Source organism: Diaporthe citri, assembly GCF_014595645.1.
Source record: "Diaporthe citri strain NFHF-8-4 chromosome Unknown scaffold_7, whole genome shotgun sequence".
NCBI classification, from domain to species: domain Eukaryota; kingdom Fungi; phylum Ascomycota; class Sordariomycetes; order Diaporthales; family Diaporthaceae; genus Diaporthe; species Diaporthe citri.
Genome location: NW_025064852.1, coordinates 1240221 through 1253804, shown reverse-complemented (window position 1 = coordinate 1253804; position 13584 = coordinate 1240221). Strand labels below are relative to the sequence as shown.

Genomic DNA, 13584 nt, shown 5'->3' with positions numbered 1-13584 from the left:
AAACGCGAGTGTGAGCGACATGATTGCTGCTTGTCGAGCAACTTGAAAGTAATGGCTGGAATGGCAGTGGAAATGCAGCAGAGTTTAGACTGCTGCATGCTGAGGCTTACGCAATTGAAAACATCTGATGAGAGAAAAGTCTACACCATCAGGATTGACATAAATAGCCCCACGACGGCGCAGCCTATGTGAATGTGACTGGCTCACCTTTTCAGCCGCGACAGGGGGTGGTGGGTCACAACGTGGTTGCCTGCATATCTATAAATGGGCAAATGATTTCCCCAGTAAATACATAAGGCTACGTCTGCCACCCTGGCTGCTATAGTGAATTTGAAAAGTGACAGTTAAAAAAGCAAAGAGGCAGAGACATCCAGAAAGATGGAGTCAAACAGGGCCGGTAGGTTAAATGTATATGCCCCACGCAGGTGTTGGGACTACCATCTGAGCAATGTAACGTGGGTTGCAACCCACCCTGCCTCCCGGGTGTCTTTCGTGACCAACCTGCACCATGTGACCCAGTTGGGGACGTACGAGAATCGGTAGTGAATCACTTGAAAGAGTTCAAAGCGAAAGGGGGGAAAGCAGAGGAAGTGCCATCCCTGTTGGCAGCTATGACGGAAGTTCGGCATGGCGGTGTGATACCTCGTGTAGTACAGGATTGATCGTCAAGCTTTGCAGCCTGAAAGGGTGAAGGAAGCTGATCCTGGGAGAGAGTTGTCTGTTGCGTGGGGGACCTGGGCTGCACAATAGAGAAAGTGATCCAGCATGAAATGACCGTCTCAAAACCATTTGATTCATCACATAACTTCCGCGACTTTTTTAATGCGTAGTTCGGCCTTATCTTCTTGACGTTTTCATCCGTTGGAAGCGCGTCTCTAGCTGTACACACGACAGGTTGTGGTTGTGGTCCAATCTTCTGCCTTGATTTGCATGGGACCCAGACCAATCCTGTTTCTTAGGGCTGCTTACATACAGGCCAAATCTTAAAGCTTCATTACAGTTGCATTGGCTTGAACCAGGGTTACATCCATGATCGGGGTGATGTTGGAGAACAGCTTCCGCTGAGAGCCACTTGAAGGCTGAAAACGGAGACCACAGCTTTCAATTCGACTTCTTTAAATATCCTGGCATCAGGTTTCCAGTATGTCTAATCACTACTAACAGCACCTAACACATGCACTTGCTTGCCACGAGAGGCTATCCTGAATCTCGTTCACTCTCATCAGAAACTTTAGAATGTTCTGCAACATTCGCACATGTGTGTCACCTCAGCAGTTCAGAGTACTCGAAAGACTTGGGGACGCCTGAGAGGTTTCAGTTGGGGGTTGGGATTCGAACGGTCCTATCCAGGATTCTATCCAGTTGCACATGTACATAAACGGCAGACACTAACTACCCCATTGAACCTTTGCAGCGCGAGTGGAATACACGCCTCGATTTTACATCTCAGATTATGCCGGTACGCCCTGGCTATAAGTACGGATAAAGTTTCCGATTTCCAAGGCAACTCCGTATGCGCTTTCTTCCCAACCCATCATATGACCAGAGGAGATCTACAGCCATTCACTATTAGTATTTTTTCTCTTTGACTGGATTAAGACCTTTTTTCAGGTGCCTCTAAATAGGTGTCTTTGAACACGTCTTGAATATCTCGCCGAACTAGACGTCTTCTGCAGCTGGCTCATGAATTTTTATGAAATCTGAGAAAGAAACCTTCGATGAGGAGAAAGCTGTACTCACGGTATCGTGTGGCGCGTTTTCCTCACAATAGAGCTGGACCTTATTCGCCTGTACGAGTCGCATTTCCTCAGCCCAAGCTATAATGCTGGGTCCCAAGATCTCACACTCGCCGAAGGAGGCGAATAAAGGGACGCTCGAGCGAAAAGGATGACCGAGAGGCGATACGTATTGGGCTGGTGCATCGCCAGCTGTACCAGCTGGAGCATACGTACTACTGGCACCAAATTGTAGAAACGACATCGTGAGATAATCAGTCGCCCATGCCTTCTGTTCCCGATAGGAGCAAGTGGGACTGAGTGATTCCAGAGGATTCACCCACGGAGAACAAAGCACTGCAGAGACATGCGGCTTGATCCCAGTACTGTGCTCTTCGAGATAGCGCAGAAAGGCGATGGTAAACCGCCAGCACTATCGCCTCCAACCGCGATGGATGTAGCCGGTATTTGCAGTGTCTCCGTAAGATAAGAGTATGCAGTTATCATATCTTGGAGGGCAGCGGGGAAAGGGTTTTTGCCACATCCGGAAAGACGATATTCGGGACAGAAAACCGCCACAGCTCCGGTGTGAAGAAGCAATGCTTTCGCCACGAGTCCACAGAAGAGCTCCCCAGAATTTCCCATTATGAAGGCTCCACCATGGTTCCAAAGGATAATCAATCCTTTTCGGTTGTTTGGTTTTCTAGGATACCAAGTCCCTTCGACCTTGTCTGGGGTGACGGCCAAAGAGACTGCGTGACCTTGGTAGAATGGTTTCGGGAATGTTGTCGGGTCGATGACTTGAAATCTTTCTCCTTTCTTTCCGGGATATACTGAGAGGGCCTCAGTGAGACCTGCCAAAACGAATATGTCCATAAAGTCTCGGGTACTGCGGACACACAGGGTTTGCTTGAAGGTCCATTCTGGATGAGGACAAGAGAAAAAGGCCTTGGCAACGACATATGGGAGGCTGATCAAGGTCAAACTCAATCTGAGAAACTGGCCCACTCGACGCCATAGTGATCCTGTTGCTTTAGGATGGAGAACCTCTTGAGCCATGGCGATAATTTAATCGACTCATGTGTCCACTAGATGCTTTGGAGGATCGTGCCAGAAGCGGCATCGAAAGGAAGCGCCTTGGGCACTTGCAAGTAAAACCCTTCTAGACAGTGTTTTCTCTCCGTGTTCAATGCCACTTTCTGTTGCATTGTGTTTAACGCTCTTCGGGCAATTTGGAATTCTAAGAGGCCAGTTTCCCAGGGCAAGGATTCTTTTCTCCAACGGGGCTTTTAATGTCGAAGGATTTGGGACAACCTTCTAATCTAGGTTAGGAAACTGTATGTCTGCTGCTTATCGGAGGGCCGAAATTTACCAACACCCGCATGAAGGAGGTTTGTGTGGCCTTGAGGGGAACCTTGTTCGCTGCAGTGCTTGCTGTGCTGACATGGCTGGAGGCGTCTTTGCCGTCTAAGCCGGCTTCTAGCAAAGCAAGGGCATGGGTGATTCACCCAGAATATTGCAGAGCGAACAGATCCTCGATTTTTCCTCAGCTAAGTAAGTAGGGACACTCCTTGTTGACCAACTTCGATGATCCTGATCTCTTGCAACATATGTAGCTCCTGACATGTTGAGGAGGTGTCAAATCGACAAACTGCAGATCGGCAGAGCCGTTCAATTATTCCAAAAACTAGTCGCATGCTGCCTTGAGGTGTCCATTCTATCAGTGTCTAAACCCCTAAAGGCGAACAGCCAGCGACCGGCTTCTATTTTCATCTTTTCTATACGGAAGCTGGGCGTGCATGTGTAGGGCTATGTTGCAGGTAACCCACACGACAGTGATGGGGGCCGCCTGGCTTATCTGCACTGTCGGATGACAAGACTGGTCAAGCGGGAGCATCTCTCGCATGCACCCAATCCAGAAATGGATTTCCAGACCCCAAACTGCCAGTGACTAACTGTATAGCCCGCAGTCCGTTCTAACCGTACACGTGTGACTTGCGGTCCGTTTTGCTAGTTCCCGAGTGGCTGGTATTGGGGCAGTGAAGAACGAAAGAACATTCCTTCATCGTTGCCCTATAGGCTGGAATCCGAATCTTTTGCCAACTACTGTACAAGCTAGGCACCGACATCTGGATGATTTAATTATTTGTTTCCAATATCATGGACCTCCTCGACAGTTTCAAAGAACAATCGATTGTATCCTTTCACATCTTGAACTTCCGACCATCTTGTGACTACCCGAGTCCTAAATTCCAATTCACCCAGGGTACCGACATCATGGGAATGTCAATTATTAAGCCGTCAAGAGATGGGGCGGCCTTGATAGCTCTCTCTGTTGTCACCGCCACCCTAGCAACGACCGCCATGGTTCTTCGTCTTTGGGCCCGACGCCTTATGAGAGTTACATTGGGTCTCGATGACTACTTAGCGCTGGCAAGCTTGATAGTCTATTATGGACAACTAATTGTTTGCTTCCTACACGTCTTATATGCTGGTACAGGCACGGACCAAATGACTGTGCTCATGGAAAACCCTACCGCTATCACTTACAATCTAAAGGTCCGTCTGCAAAAGATTATTGTTCGCGGCTAGGGTGAAAATAACTTAACAAAGTCAATTCTCACAGTTGATGTATTTCAGTCAGTACATCTACGGTTTCAGCTCCCCTGCCATAAAGTTGAGCCTCTTGATATTCTACTGGCGAGTATTTCCCACGCCACTAGTTCGCAATGGGGTATACTTTCTCAGCTTCTGCTGCATTGGGTGGTTTTTCGCTATCATGGTGCGCATCTCCGTTGCCTTTGGCTGCATTCTTATGTTGATCTCACCTTTCATCACAGATCATCAACGGCGTTGAATGCAGACCAATTTCCTTTGCTTGGACCGGAACGGGTGACGGCGAGTGTCCCGTCAACACCACCTACTACTTTGTTTCGAGCTCGTTTGCAAACATGATCATCGACATTTTGACATTGTGCCTTCCAATCCGTGAAGCTGTCCGACTGCAAATGTCAACATCCAGGAAAATCGCTATTATAAGTGTCTTCCTTTTCGGCAGCCTGTGCGCACCCTTTTGCATCTGTGATCTGTCTTGAACCAAGCTGACATTGATTTAGGGTCGTCGTGGCTAGCATAATACGTTTTGGGACACTTTTCACCCTGTCAAGCGCAGCCGACTACACGAGTGATGTGACAAGTACGCTGTTTCAGCTGACAATAGTCTATATCATGCTAACAAAGACAGAGCGGTATACTATAACGTCAGCTGCTACTGTAGCAGAGATATTCATTGCTATCTTCGGTGCATGTGTTGTAAATCTCGGACCAGTTTACAGGCGTCTACGCTATGGTGATCCTCAGGGAAGCAGTAGCAAGTTCAAGAAACCGGGCAGTGGTGGAGAGAGTTGGGGAAAAGGGAACAAGAGAGTCGGAAGCATTTCAGTTCACACCCATGATTCCTTCCAGCGACTTAATGGTCACGATGAAGGAAGCGAGACGATGATCATAGGTGACGGAAACCACACAGATATGTCGATGAGAGGGATTATAGTCGATCGTGGTGTTGACTGGAGCGAGAATCACGGATCGGCACGCTAAATCTATGGCTAGCTCGATGTCTCGGACACGAGCCGCATCAGCATTAAATTGATTCCATCGCAATTCACTGCGGCTTCCCGTCCTTTGATATTTCATCTGTATACTGAATTTGCGTAGGTGCGAACCTCGGCGGAACTCATTTGTTGTGTTACGTTGGATACCAGTTTCTGGTGTGAAAGCTCTGACCAAAGCGTCAAACAGTCGTGGTCTTCTCAGTGCCTAGTCCAACACTTTCCCATATTTACTCTCTCAATCATTATCTAGCTTAATCGCAAAGGGAATCAACTGCTACGGAAATGAGGACAACGCGATGGTTAATTCCGAACAAGGGGTTGTGTTGACAGGATGCAAGAGCTGTGTCATTCTTTGTTTTTACATCCCAATGGATCTCTTTGACCGCAACCGGTCTTCCGCCTAAACTTTCCAACAAAGGTGAGCTAATACCTTGATCGGGAGGTAGTTCTAGAGTCTCACGAGATATGGCAGGGCAGCCTCTTCACATTTCAACCACTACACATAGGATACGGCATCAAAAAACCACCTCAACCTCAACATCCAGCCCGCACCCAGCACACCCAACCCACAGCCCAAAATGGCCGACACCATAGAACAAGTCTCACAAAACTACCCCATACCCAGCAGCGAGTACCTCCGGAATGAGTTGGAGACACTACAGCAGGCATTCGAAGAGTTACAGCAGCTCGTCGGCGGCCTCCCGGAGTGCTTCTGCGTCGACAACGAGCCCCCGCCGCAGGACCCCGCCGACAACGGCTGCGACTGCGACCCTTGCAACTGCCCGACCGACAGGCACCCGTGCTACGAGGGATCCGAGTTCAACAACGGCGACCAGAGCAACGCGGGCCTTCGCGGCGCGCTGGCCAAGCTCCAGCGCCGGGCGAACGCGCTGCTAGCTGAACAGGACGCCGGCGGGGCGTGCGAGTGCGCGGGGAGGGCCCCGCCGGTTCGTCCGGGGAAGCCGCTGATCTCTAGAGGAAAGCCGCTGATTTCTAGAGGAAAGCCGCTGATTTCTAGAGGAAAGCCGCTGATTTCTAGAGGAAAGCCGCCGATTTCTAGAAGAAAGCCGCCGGTAGAGCACCAGACTGAGGATCCGACTGAGGAGCAGTCTGAGGGGCAGTCTGAAGAGCAGTCTGAAGAGACTTCTGGAGACCAGACTGGGAGTCAGACTGAGGAGTCTTCCGGAGACCCTTCTGAAGAGCAGTCTGAAGAGACTTCTGGAGACCAGTCTGGGAGCCAGACTGAGGACCAAGCTGAGAGCCACATTGAGGAGTCGACTGAGGATCCTTCTGGAGATCAGTCTGGGGAGCCTTCTGGAGAGACGACTGAGGAGCTGACTGCGAGCCTGACCGAGGATCCTTTTGGGGGGGAGTCGACTGCGTACCTGGACGAGACTGAGGACCAGACTCAGGAACAGACTCAAGACCAGACTCAGGACCAGACCCAGGACCAGTCAGGCTACGACACCTCCACCTTACCTCCAGTCATCCCTCCTCGGAGAAAGCGACCGCGTGACGAGATAGAGTATGACGACTCCACCACCATAGATCCGTTTGACGACGACCCAGTGGACTCGACCGGGGATTGGAGTTACGGCTAGATGGTACTAGCAGCCAGTGTCCAGTGGGTGACATACGCCCGGCTGGGCCACTCTCTCGGTATAAGCTACCTGGAGAAATGTCACTGTCTTGCTCGGGAAGATGGAGAACAGGAAATGGAGAAGAACAAGTGTCTGGCTCGGAGGGATATCGATTTGGGGGGCCGCAGACCGGGGCTTTGGACGGTCGAGTAGGGCCCGGAGTCATCATCATTTCTCTTCCCGAGTTTTCTGGACACCCCGGGGCCACGATAACATCCAAGACTCTGAACTGCGCGGAAGCAGGGGATGCAGAAGGGGGGGGGGGATAACAAACGACAGAGAAGCAACCAAGCAGCGCTTCGCGCCCGTCGCATACAAGGGCCATCTCTCTGTCCACACCTTCATGCAGAAACAGATAATGATCGACTCTTCGCGCACACACAGACAGCTACTCCCCAAGCCGGCGTGGGACTTGATCTAACGTGACAAAACAAATACCACCCATCTATTCACTAAATCACGCATCACAGATCACTCGCACAACGTACACACACACGAGCAACCTTGCTCAACACCCCCAAGTGAGCCCATTAGGACGGACGAAAAGTTCTGAAATCTCGCCGCAGCGTCATACACACACACAGGCACAGAGAGGGTCTTTGAGCCAGCCAGCCATCAGGGCCGAGGAACCGCGCCATCACAGGCGAACAGGCAGGCAGGCAGGCAGACGGGAAAAAGAGAAGCGAAGCGAAGATGGGATATCGAATATGCTACTACACCCGTCATGAACAACAAAAGAAAGGACAGACAGAAGTCGCCGCCGCATGAGAGGTATCTAATCACGCACGGCACGTCTCTCATGCATGCACGCACGCACGCACGCAAGCAAGCATTTACATCCAACTCAGAGGTTTGAAAGTTCGAACAACAACAAAGAATCAGGAAAATATTAAACAACTCATCAAACAACAAAGCCGGCACCAGCCAGCCCGCCTGGCCAGTGCTACACCGTACCCTCTTAAACAACAAATCATGGTCAACAACCAACACCAGGCCAAGCCACGCCAGACCAGGAAGGAGAGACAGACAATATAACATCCCGACTTTCAACCCTCATGGCCTCCCAGATTTTCAGTACACAACGCCCGAGGCAGTCCTCCCAACAGTCTTGAAGCTCTCCGCGCCGGCGTCCCGGGCCGACCACCCGCCAGCCTGGGCGTCCCACACGTCGAACCTGCTGCTCCCCGCGCCCATGGAGTCGATGCCGACGCCAAAGCCCGTGAAGTAGTACCCCGTGACGACAACGAGGTAGCTCAGCAGCAGGATGGACCCCTTGAAGTAGTTGCTCTTGCCCTCGCCGTACATGTAGCTCAGCAGGAACACGCATAGGATAACCGTCACCATGTCCCACTGGGGGAACAGCAGGCTGAACGTGTACTTGGCCATGTCGAGCGGCACCTCGCCGTTGGGCAGCGTGATGGTGTACACGGCGCTGAAGAGCACCAGCGCCGGGATCTGGAGGAGGCAAACCTGCAGCGCATATGCGGAACCGATCTCCATCGAGAGGGCGATGTTGCCGTTCATGGCGAAGGATATGGCGTTCTGGATCACGGTTAGTCAGCCTGATCCGAGCAAGACGAGTTCGGGTTAAGTTGGGACTTTAGAGAAAAAGGTGAAGATGGGTCAGGAGTAGATAATTCAACGTGTTCTCAGCAACCGCAAGTATGCGTCTGAGTGAGCTGGGTAGTAACGCGTAATGCTCATCACAATGTCCACCGGAAACAAGGGGAGAAAATCAAGCCAAGACCTAGACTTACCAAGAACTCTGTGGTATTCGGCACCAACGCGAAGAGCGTAATACCCAGGAACTTCTCGTCAATCGCAAAGCCCTCGAGGACCACATCCACCGTGTCCACAAGAATCTCCGCAATGATCGCATACAGCACGGTCGCACCCATCAGGATGACGGCAGACTTGGTCCTGCTCCAATTCGGGGCGTCGTGTCCTCCGTGACCGCCCGTGTGCGCCTCGGCACCGAGGGGATCGTCGTGCTCGGGGAACGTAGCGGTGCGGATGGGCGGCGGTCGGTGGGAGCTCATAGCCGTTTCCCTCCCAGAGGAGTGACCCTGCGGCAGGTGAGGTGTCGTCGCAGGGGTGCTCTTAGCAACGCTGCTCCGCGCGTCTCTAGCGGCAGCGGTAGCAGCCGTGCTCGCAATCTCGGCGATCTGCTGCACGAGCTGACTATTCTCGGCTTCCGAGAACCCCGGGATGTTTACTGCCGAGCTGACGGTGTCGGACCTTGGAGGCGGGATGTGCGGTGTCACGGCAGCGCCATTACTGGAAGTGCTGGGCTGCAGACCTACCTGCCTAAGGGTCTGGCCCAGAGTTCGCTTGTAAATCTGGCTGTCGCGCACGTCTGCACCACTGGCCTCGCCAATGGATGGGTAACCGCTGCGAGGGGCTGAGCGGCCACCCATTGCAGAGTGGTGCATTTGTTCCTCGTGCCTTTTCTCGTCCTGTTCGCTGTTCCAGATCACTGCGGCGTGGGTGCGTAGTGTAAACCAGAGGCCAATGACATAGCTCAAAAACAGCAGAATAGCCGCCATGTAGCAGTATGGGCGGACCGCCTCGAGATAGAACCGTTCATCCAGGGCGGGAGTCTGGCTGAAATAGCAGCGACGGCAATCCCTGGCTCCCTGGCCGTGCTTGGAATGACCACTACTGATGCAGTCCACACAGTTCAGTTCATGAGAGCCGTATATCTGATAGAACAGGGTGGGGCCAAACGCGCCGATCACTGCGAAGAGCAACATCGTAGATGTCACACCGGCCGAGCGGGCGTTAAAGCGCTGCGTCTTGCGCTTGATGGCTCCGAAGCACATGGACAAGCCAGGCAGGAACAAGATGCCGGCAAAGATAGAGCCCACAATACTGCCTTCCACAAGCGCGCCCTTTCCGTCCTTGAGCGCGACACAGTACAAGAAGACCTCCACGATAGTAGAGAAGAACGCGTTGATGGCGGCGCCGAATCCCATGGATGACTGCGCCGAGATGGAAGCCACAGCTTGACCAATGAAGTACGCCAGAGGGATGATGGAGAGTAGACCAGCAACGAAGAGGAAGCCTGGGGACGTGATGAAGTTGTGGACCTGGAAAACGCCCTCCAGTAGCGCCCAATCGAGGATGACGAATAGCACAACGGCCATGAGGTTGATGAGGAAGATGTTAGTGCCATCAACCGTGTACTTCCAGTACTTGAGTCCGACAGCCCGATAGGTGCAGACAATAACGGAAGAGTGAGGTGCCGCCGGGATGCGAGCGTACGAGATGTCGGTCTCGAACGATAAGGCCAAGGGGTGTCGGCGCAGATGATCGAAGAGGAGCATTGTGACCTTGCCCATTGGGATCCAGAAGACCAGAAACCAGCATATAGCTGACACGATGAAAAGTGATGGGCTGATGAGGGCATAAAAGAAGATGAAGAAGATGAGCCGGCCAATGTTCCACTGACCACGTCCAAAGAGCCGCCTCTTGATACGGGGCAGATCGTCGTCGCTGTTGTGGCCGTGGTGGCCCCGACCGCGTCCCAGCAGGCTGTCGGTCTCGCTGGGCTCGGAATCGATACTCCTTCGTGATCTTCCGACGATAGAACGGGTGCCCATGTCGGGACCGAAGAACAGCCTTCCGTATTCCAGATCGCCGCTCTGCCACTGCTCATACTCGCTAATACTTCTGCCCTCGCCCTGGTCCTCATCGATGTACGCCTCCTGCTGCTCAAGTCGGATGAATTTGCCGAAGGGGTAGAAGAGGTAGCCTGCAAGTCCCCACAGCACACGTCCATACTCAAGCGCGCTAGGAGCCGCGGCGAAGAGGAAACACACGACAGCGCCCGTGAAGGCGATCAGGGCCATCCACCAGCCAAAACAGAGTGTCCAAACAATGTTGAACAAAAGTAGCCAATTACTGACCCTGCCGCCGGGCGAGCTGTGAATGTCCACCTCTGCATTCTTCTGGACCGATCTGTCCTTCTTGTAGAGAGCAGGTTTCCACAGCCTGATACCAAATGGGTGCGTCTCGTTTATGGCCGCCTGCCTGTCCTTGAGCGTGAAGCTCTCGGCGTCGCTGATGTCACCGTCATCTTCATCGTCGTCGACAGGCGTATCTTCGTCTATCCCGTCGCCTGCTTGTACGCTCCCTTCCCCGGCCTCTGCATCTGGGGCGTCATCGTTCTGCTCCTCTACAATTACTGGGGTCTTCGGTGGTGGCACGTCCTCGCTGGATCCGGCCGCGTCCCGGCTCGACTGTATCCTGCTCAATTTTGGCGCCGTGGCTTGCCTCCTCCGCACGGTTGAGTAGCTTTGCTGCAGCTCGTTCACCTGGTCCGCCTCGATCTCGTCAAGGGCATCGTCCACAGAGAAGACGCCTCCGCGGTGCGGTGCTTGGGCATTGGAGGAAGCTCGTCGCGACAGTGGTGGCTTGCGCGGCTTGGCCCTTCCGCGGTCGTGGGTGGATGGCGGTACGGGGGAGCGAGACAGTTGTGACGAGTTGGTTCCCATGCGCTGGTGGTGTCGTTGCTCGTTGGAAGTCGTAGGCTCGAGATATTGTGACGAGGATGCGGTGCCAACGGAAGGGCTGCTGGTGCCTATTGAGGCGGGCGAGTCAGGTTAGCCTAGGACCTTTGAAGTAGCACGAGCGCGAAATATGCGATCGCAAGCGAAGTTGGGCGATGCAGCAGAGAGAGATCTAAGGGGCACAGGGGCGCGATATGACGGGAAGTGGCAGGTCACACGTACCGTATCCTGCTGTAGCATCTGGTCTCCTCCGCACAGTATCTGTAGACTGGTAGCTCTCTGAGAAACCGTCGTCGTCTCGGCCGGTGATGGACTCGTATCTGCTCGCACTCCGGACGTCTGTGGGCGAGGGCGCGACCGAGGAGCGGCGCGACGCCTCACTGGCGTCGTCTGGCTTGTTTTGGTGAGGATGGTCCATGTCGACGGAGCTGCTCGTCCGAGGGTCCGACAAGCTCGTCCCAAAATGTAGCGTATTTCACACACATGCACACAGACTGAGTGAGTGCGCGAGGTGTGCTCACTGCCTGTTTGACTTGTGGCGAGGCGAGCCACGTCGCGTTGCGTCGGGCACGATCACGATATGGCCGGCTGAACCTTTGGGCTGATGTGCGTGCTCGATATAAGAGGGGTATCAAGTTACGAGTACGTACGAGAAAGAAGATAAACAAGGAACAGGGGCGAAGCAAAGATGGGCGAAATTGGGTCCCGGAGCGTTACATGTGGTGGTGATTCTGGGGAGATCGAAGAGGGCCGATCATGTGTAGAGCTGGTGTGGGTCAAGCTGACGGAGGGTAGAGCTCCAGTCTAGAGGCAGGTTGGAGTCATGGCAGTGCCTGCGTGAAACCCCAGGCAGATGAGAAGGAGGAGGAGGAATCAAGGCAACAAGCTCGGGGAGAACAAGGAAGAAGGGGAAAGGAAGTCGTCGTGGGCGTGATACGGGTTTGAGGGACGAGGGTCGACGGCCGAGGAGCAGGTTGGCATGTACTTCGGTCAGTCGATGGACTCGCACTCAGTGCGTGCAAGCTGCCATCATAGGTGAGGACTTTTCTTGGAATTTCGACTTGACTCGGACCAGATGCGAAGATCAACATCGGACAAGAGCCTTGGGGACTTTGGAGGAAGGGCCCAGTGCCCAGCCAACCAACCGCAAGCTGATCCTTCCACCAGCTCGCCAGTATTATTAGCAAGCACGCACCCCGGCACCCTGGCACTTGTCCGTGCTGCTCTGCTCTGAGCAGGCCATTTGGGCGCTTGGATGGGCAGGCCGGGCTGGTGGGCAGGCGGGCGGACAGGCGGGCGGGAGGCACATGTACCGGGTCCAGGGCTGCAGAGAGACGCACGGGTGCCCCAACACCACAGGCGGGAACAGACCTGTAAGCCTGGGCCCGCCAGATGAGGGCAACGCAGGGCTACCACTGCTCACAGCCCACTGTTTTGTGCCCACTCCAGACAGCCCCAAGAAGCCAGAAAAACGGAGCCGAGCAGATCAGGCCTCGGCCATGGCTAATACCTCTGTGTTTGTCTACTGAAAGTACATTTTCTACAGTAGACCAAGTACATACTCCAGCCACTTGAGTACTTTGGTACTTTAGTTGCCTGTGACACTAATCAGTCGGATTCAAATAGCAACAGCACCAACACAACACGGTGGGTAGCAACAGCTGGATTGCTGACGATATTACAATCTTCCCGCCGCGGCACCAGCCCGCCCTCTGACATGCAGATTTCCAGACATGCAGGCATCTCGTCCTCCCGCCTGCTCTGACATAGACATCGATTTCTGCTGCTGCGGACTGACCACGGTGAACATGTCTGTGTTGTAAATCGCAGCCCGATGTAGCCGTGGGTGCATGGCACGGCATAGCATGGGAAGAGGGTCCCTCATGCCCGATGATGTCGCATTGCATTGGCCTGGAGCAGTGCCATGTTGAGGGGTACAGATCCGTCCCGACTCAGCCCACCACACCAGACGGGGGGCCACATGCGGGAGCTGCGAACCGATAGGTATCTGATCAACCGTTTCTGCTGCATACAGTAGAGAACGCTGCTAGAATGTATTTCAGCCGAGTCGGGCCTGCATCATACCACTGGCCACAGTCCACTGGTC

The 13584-nt window shown here is 53.5% G+C and overlaps 2 protein-coding genes across 2 annotated transcripts; one reads left to right on the top strand and one right to left on the bottom strand.

Annotated features, from left to right (window-relative positions):
- Window positions 1–5904: 5904 nt before the first annotated feature.
- On the top strand, window positions 5905–6927 carry INS49_013577 (uncharacterized protein; the record flags this gene model as incomplete). Its single annotated transcript, XM_043174274.1, has 1 exon — window positions 5905–6927. The coding sequence occupies one exon, from the start codon at window positions 5905–5907 to the stop codon at window positions 6925–6927; it is 1023 nt and encodes a 340-aa protein (XP_043021219.1).
- A 1110-nt stretch (window positions 6928–8037) lies between these two features.
- Window positions 8038–11895, bottom strand: INS49_013576 (uncharacterized protein; the record flags this gene model as incomplete). The annotated part of the gene is made up of 3 exons (XM_043174273.1): window positions 8038–8508; window positions 8724–11548; window positions 11700–11895. The coding sequence occupies 3 exons, from the start codon at window positions 11893–11895 to the stop codon at window positions 8038–8040; spliced, it is 3492 nt and encodes a 1163-aa protein (XP_043021218.1).
- Between the last annotated feature and the right edge of the window lie 1689 nt (window positions 11896–13584).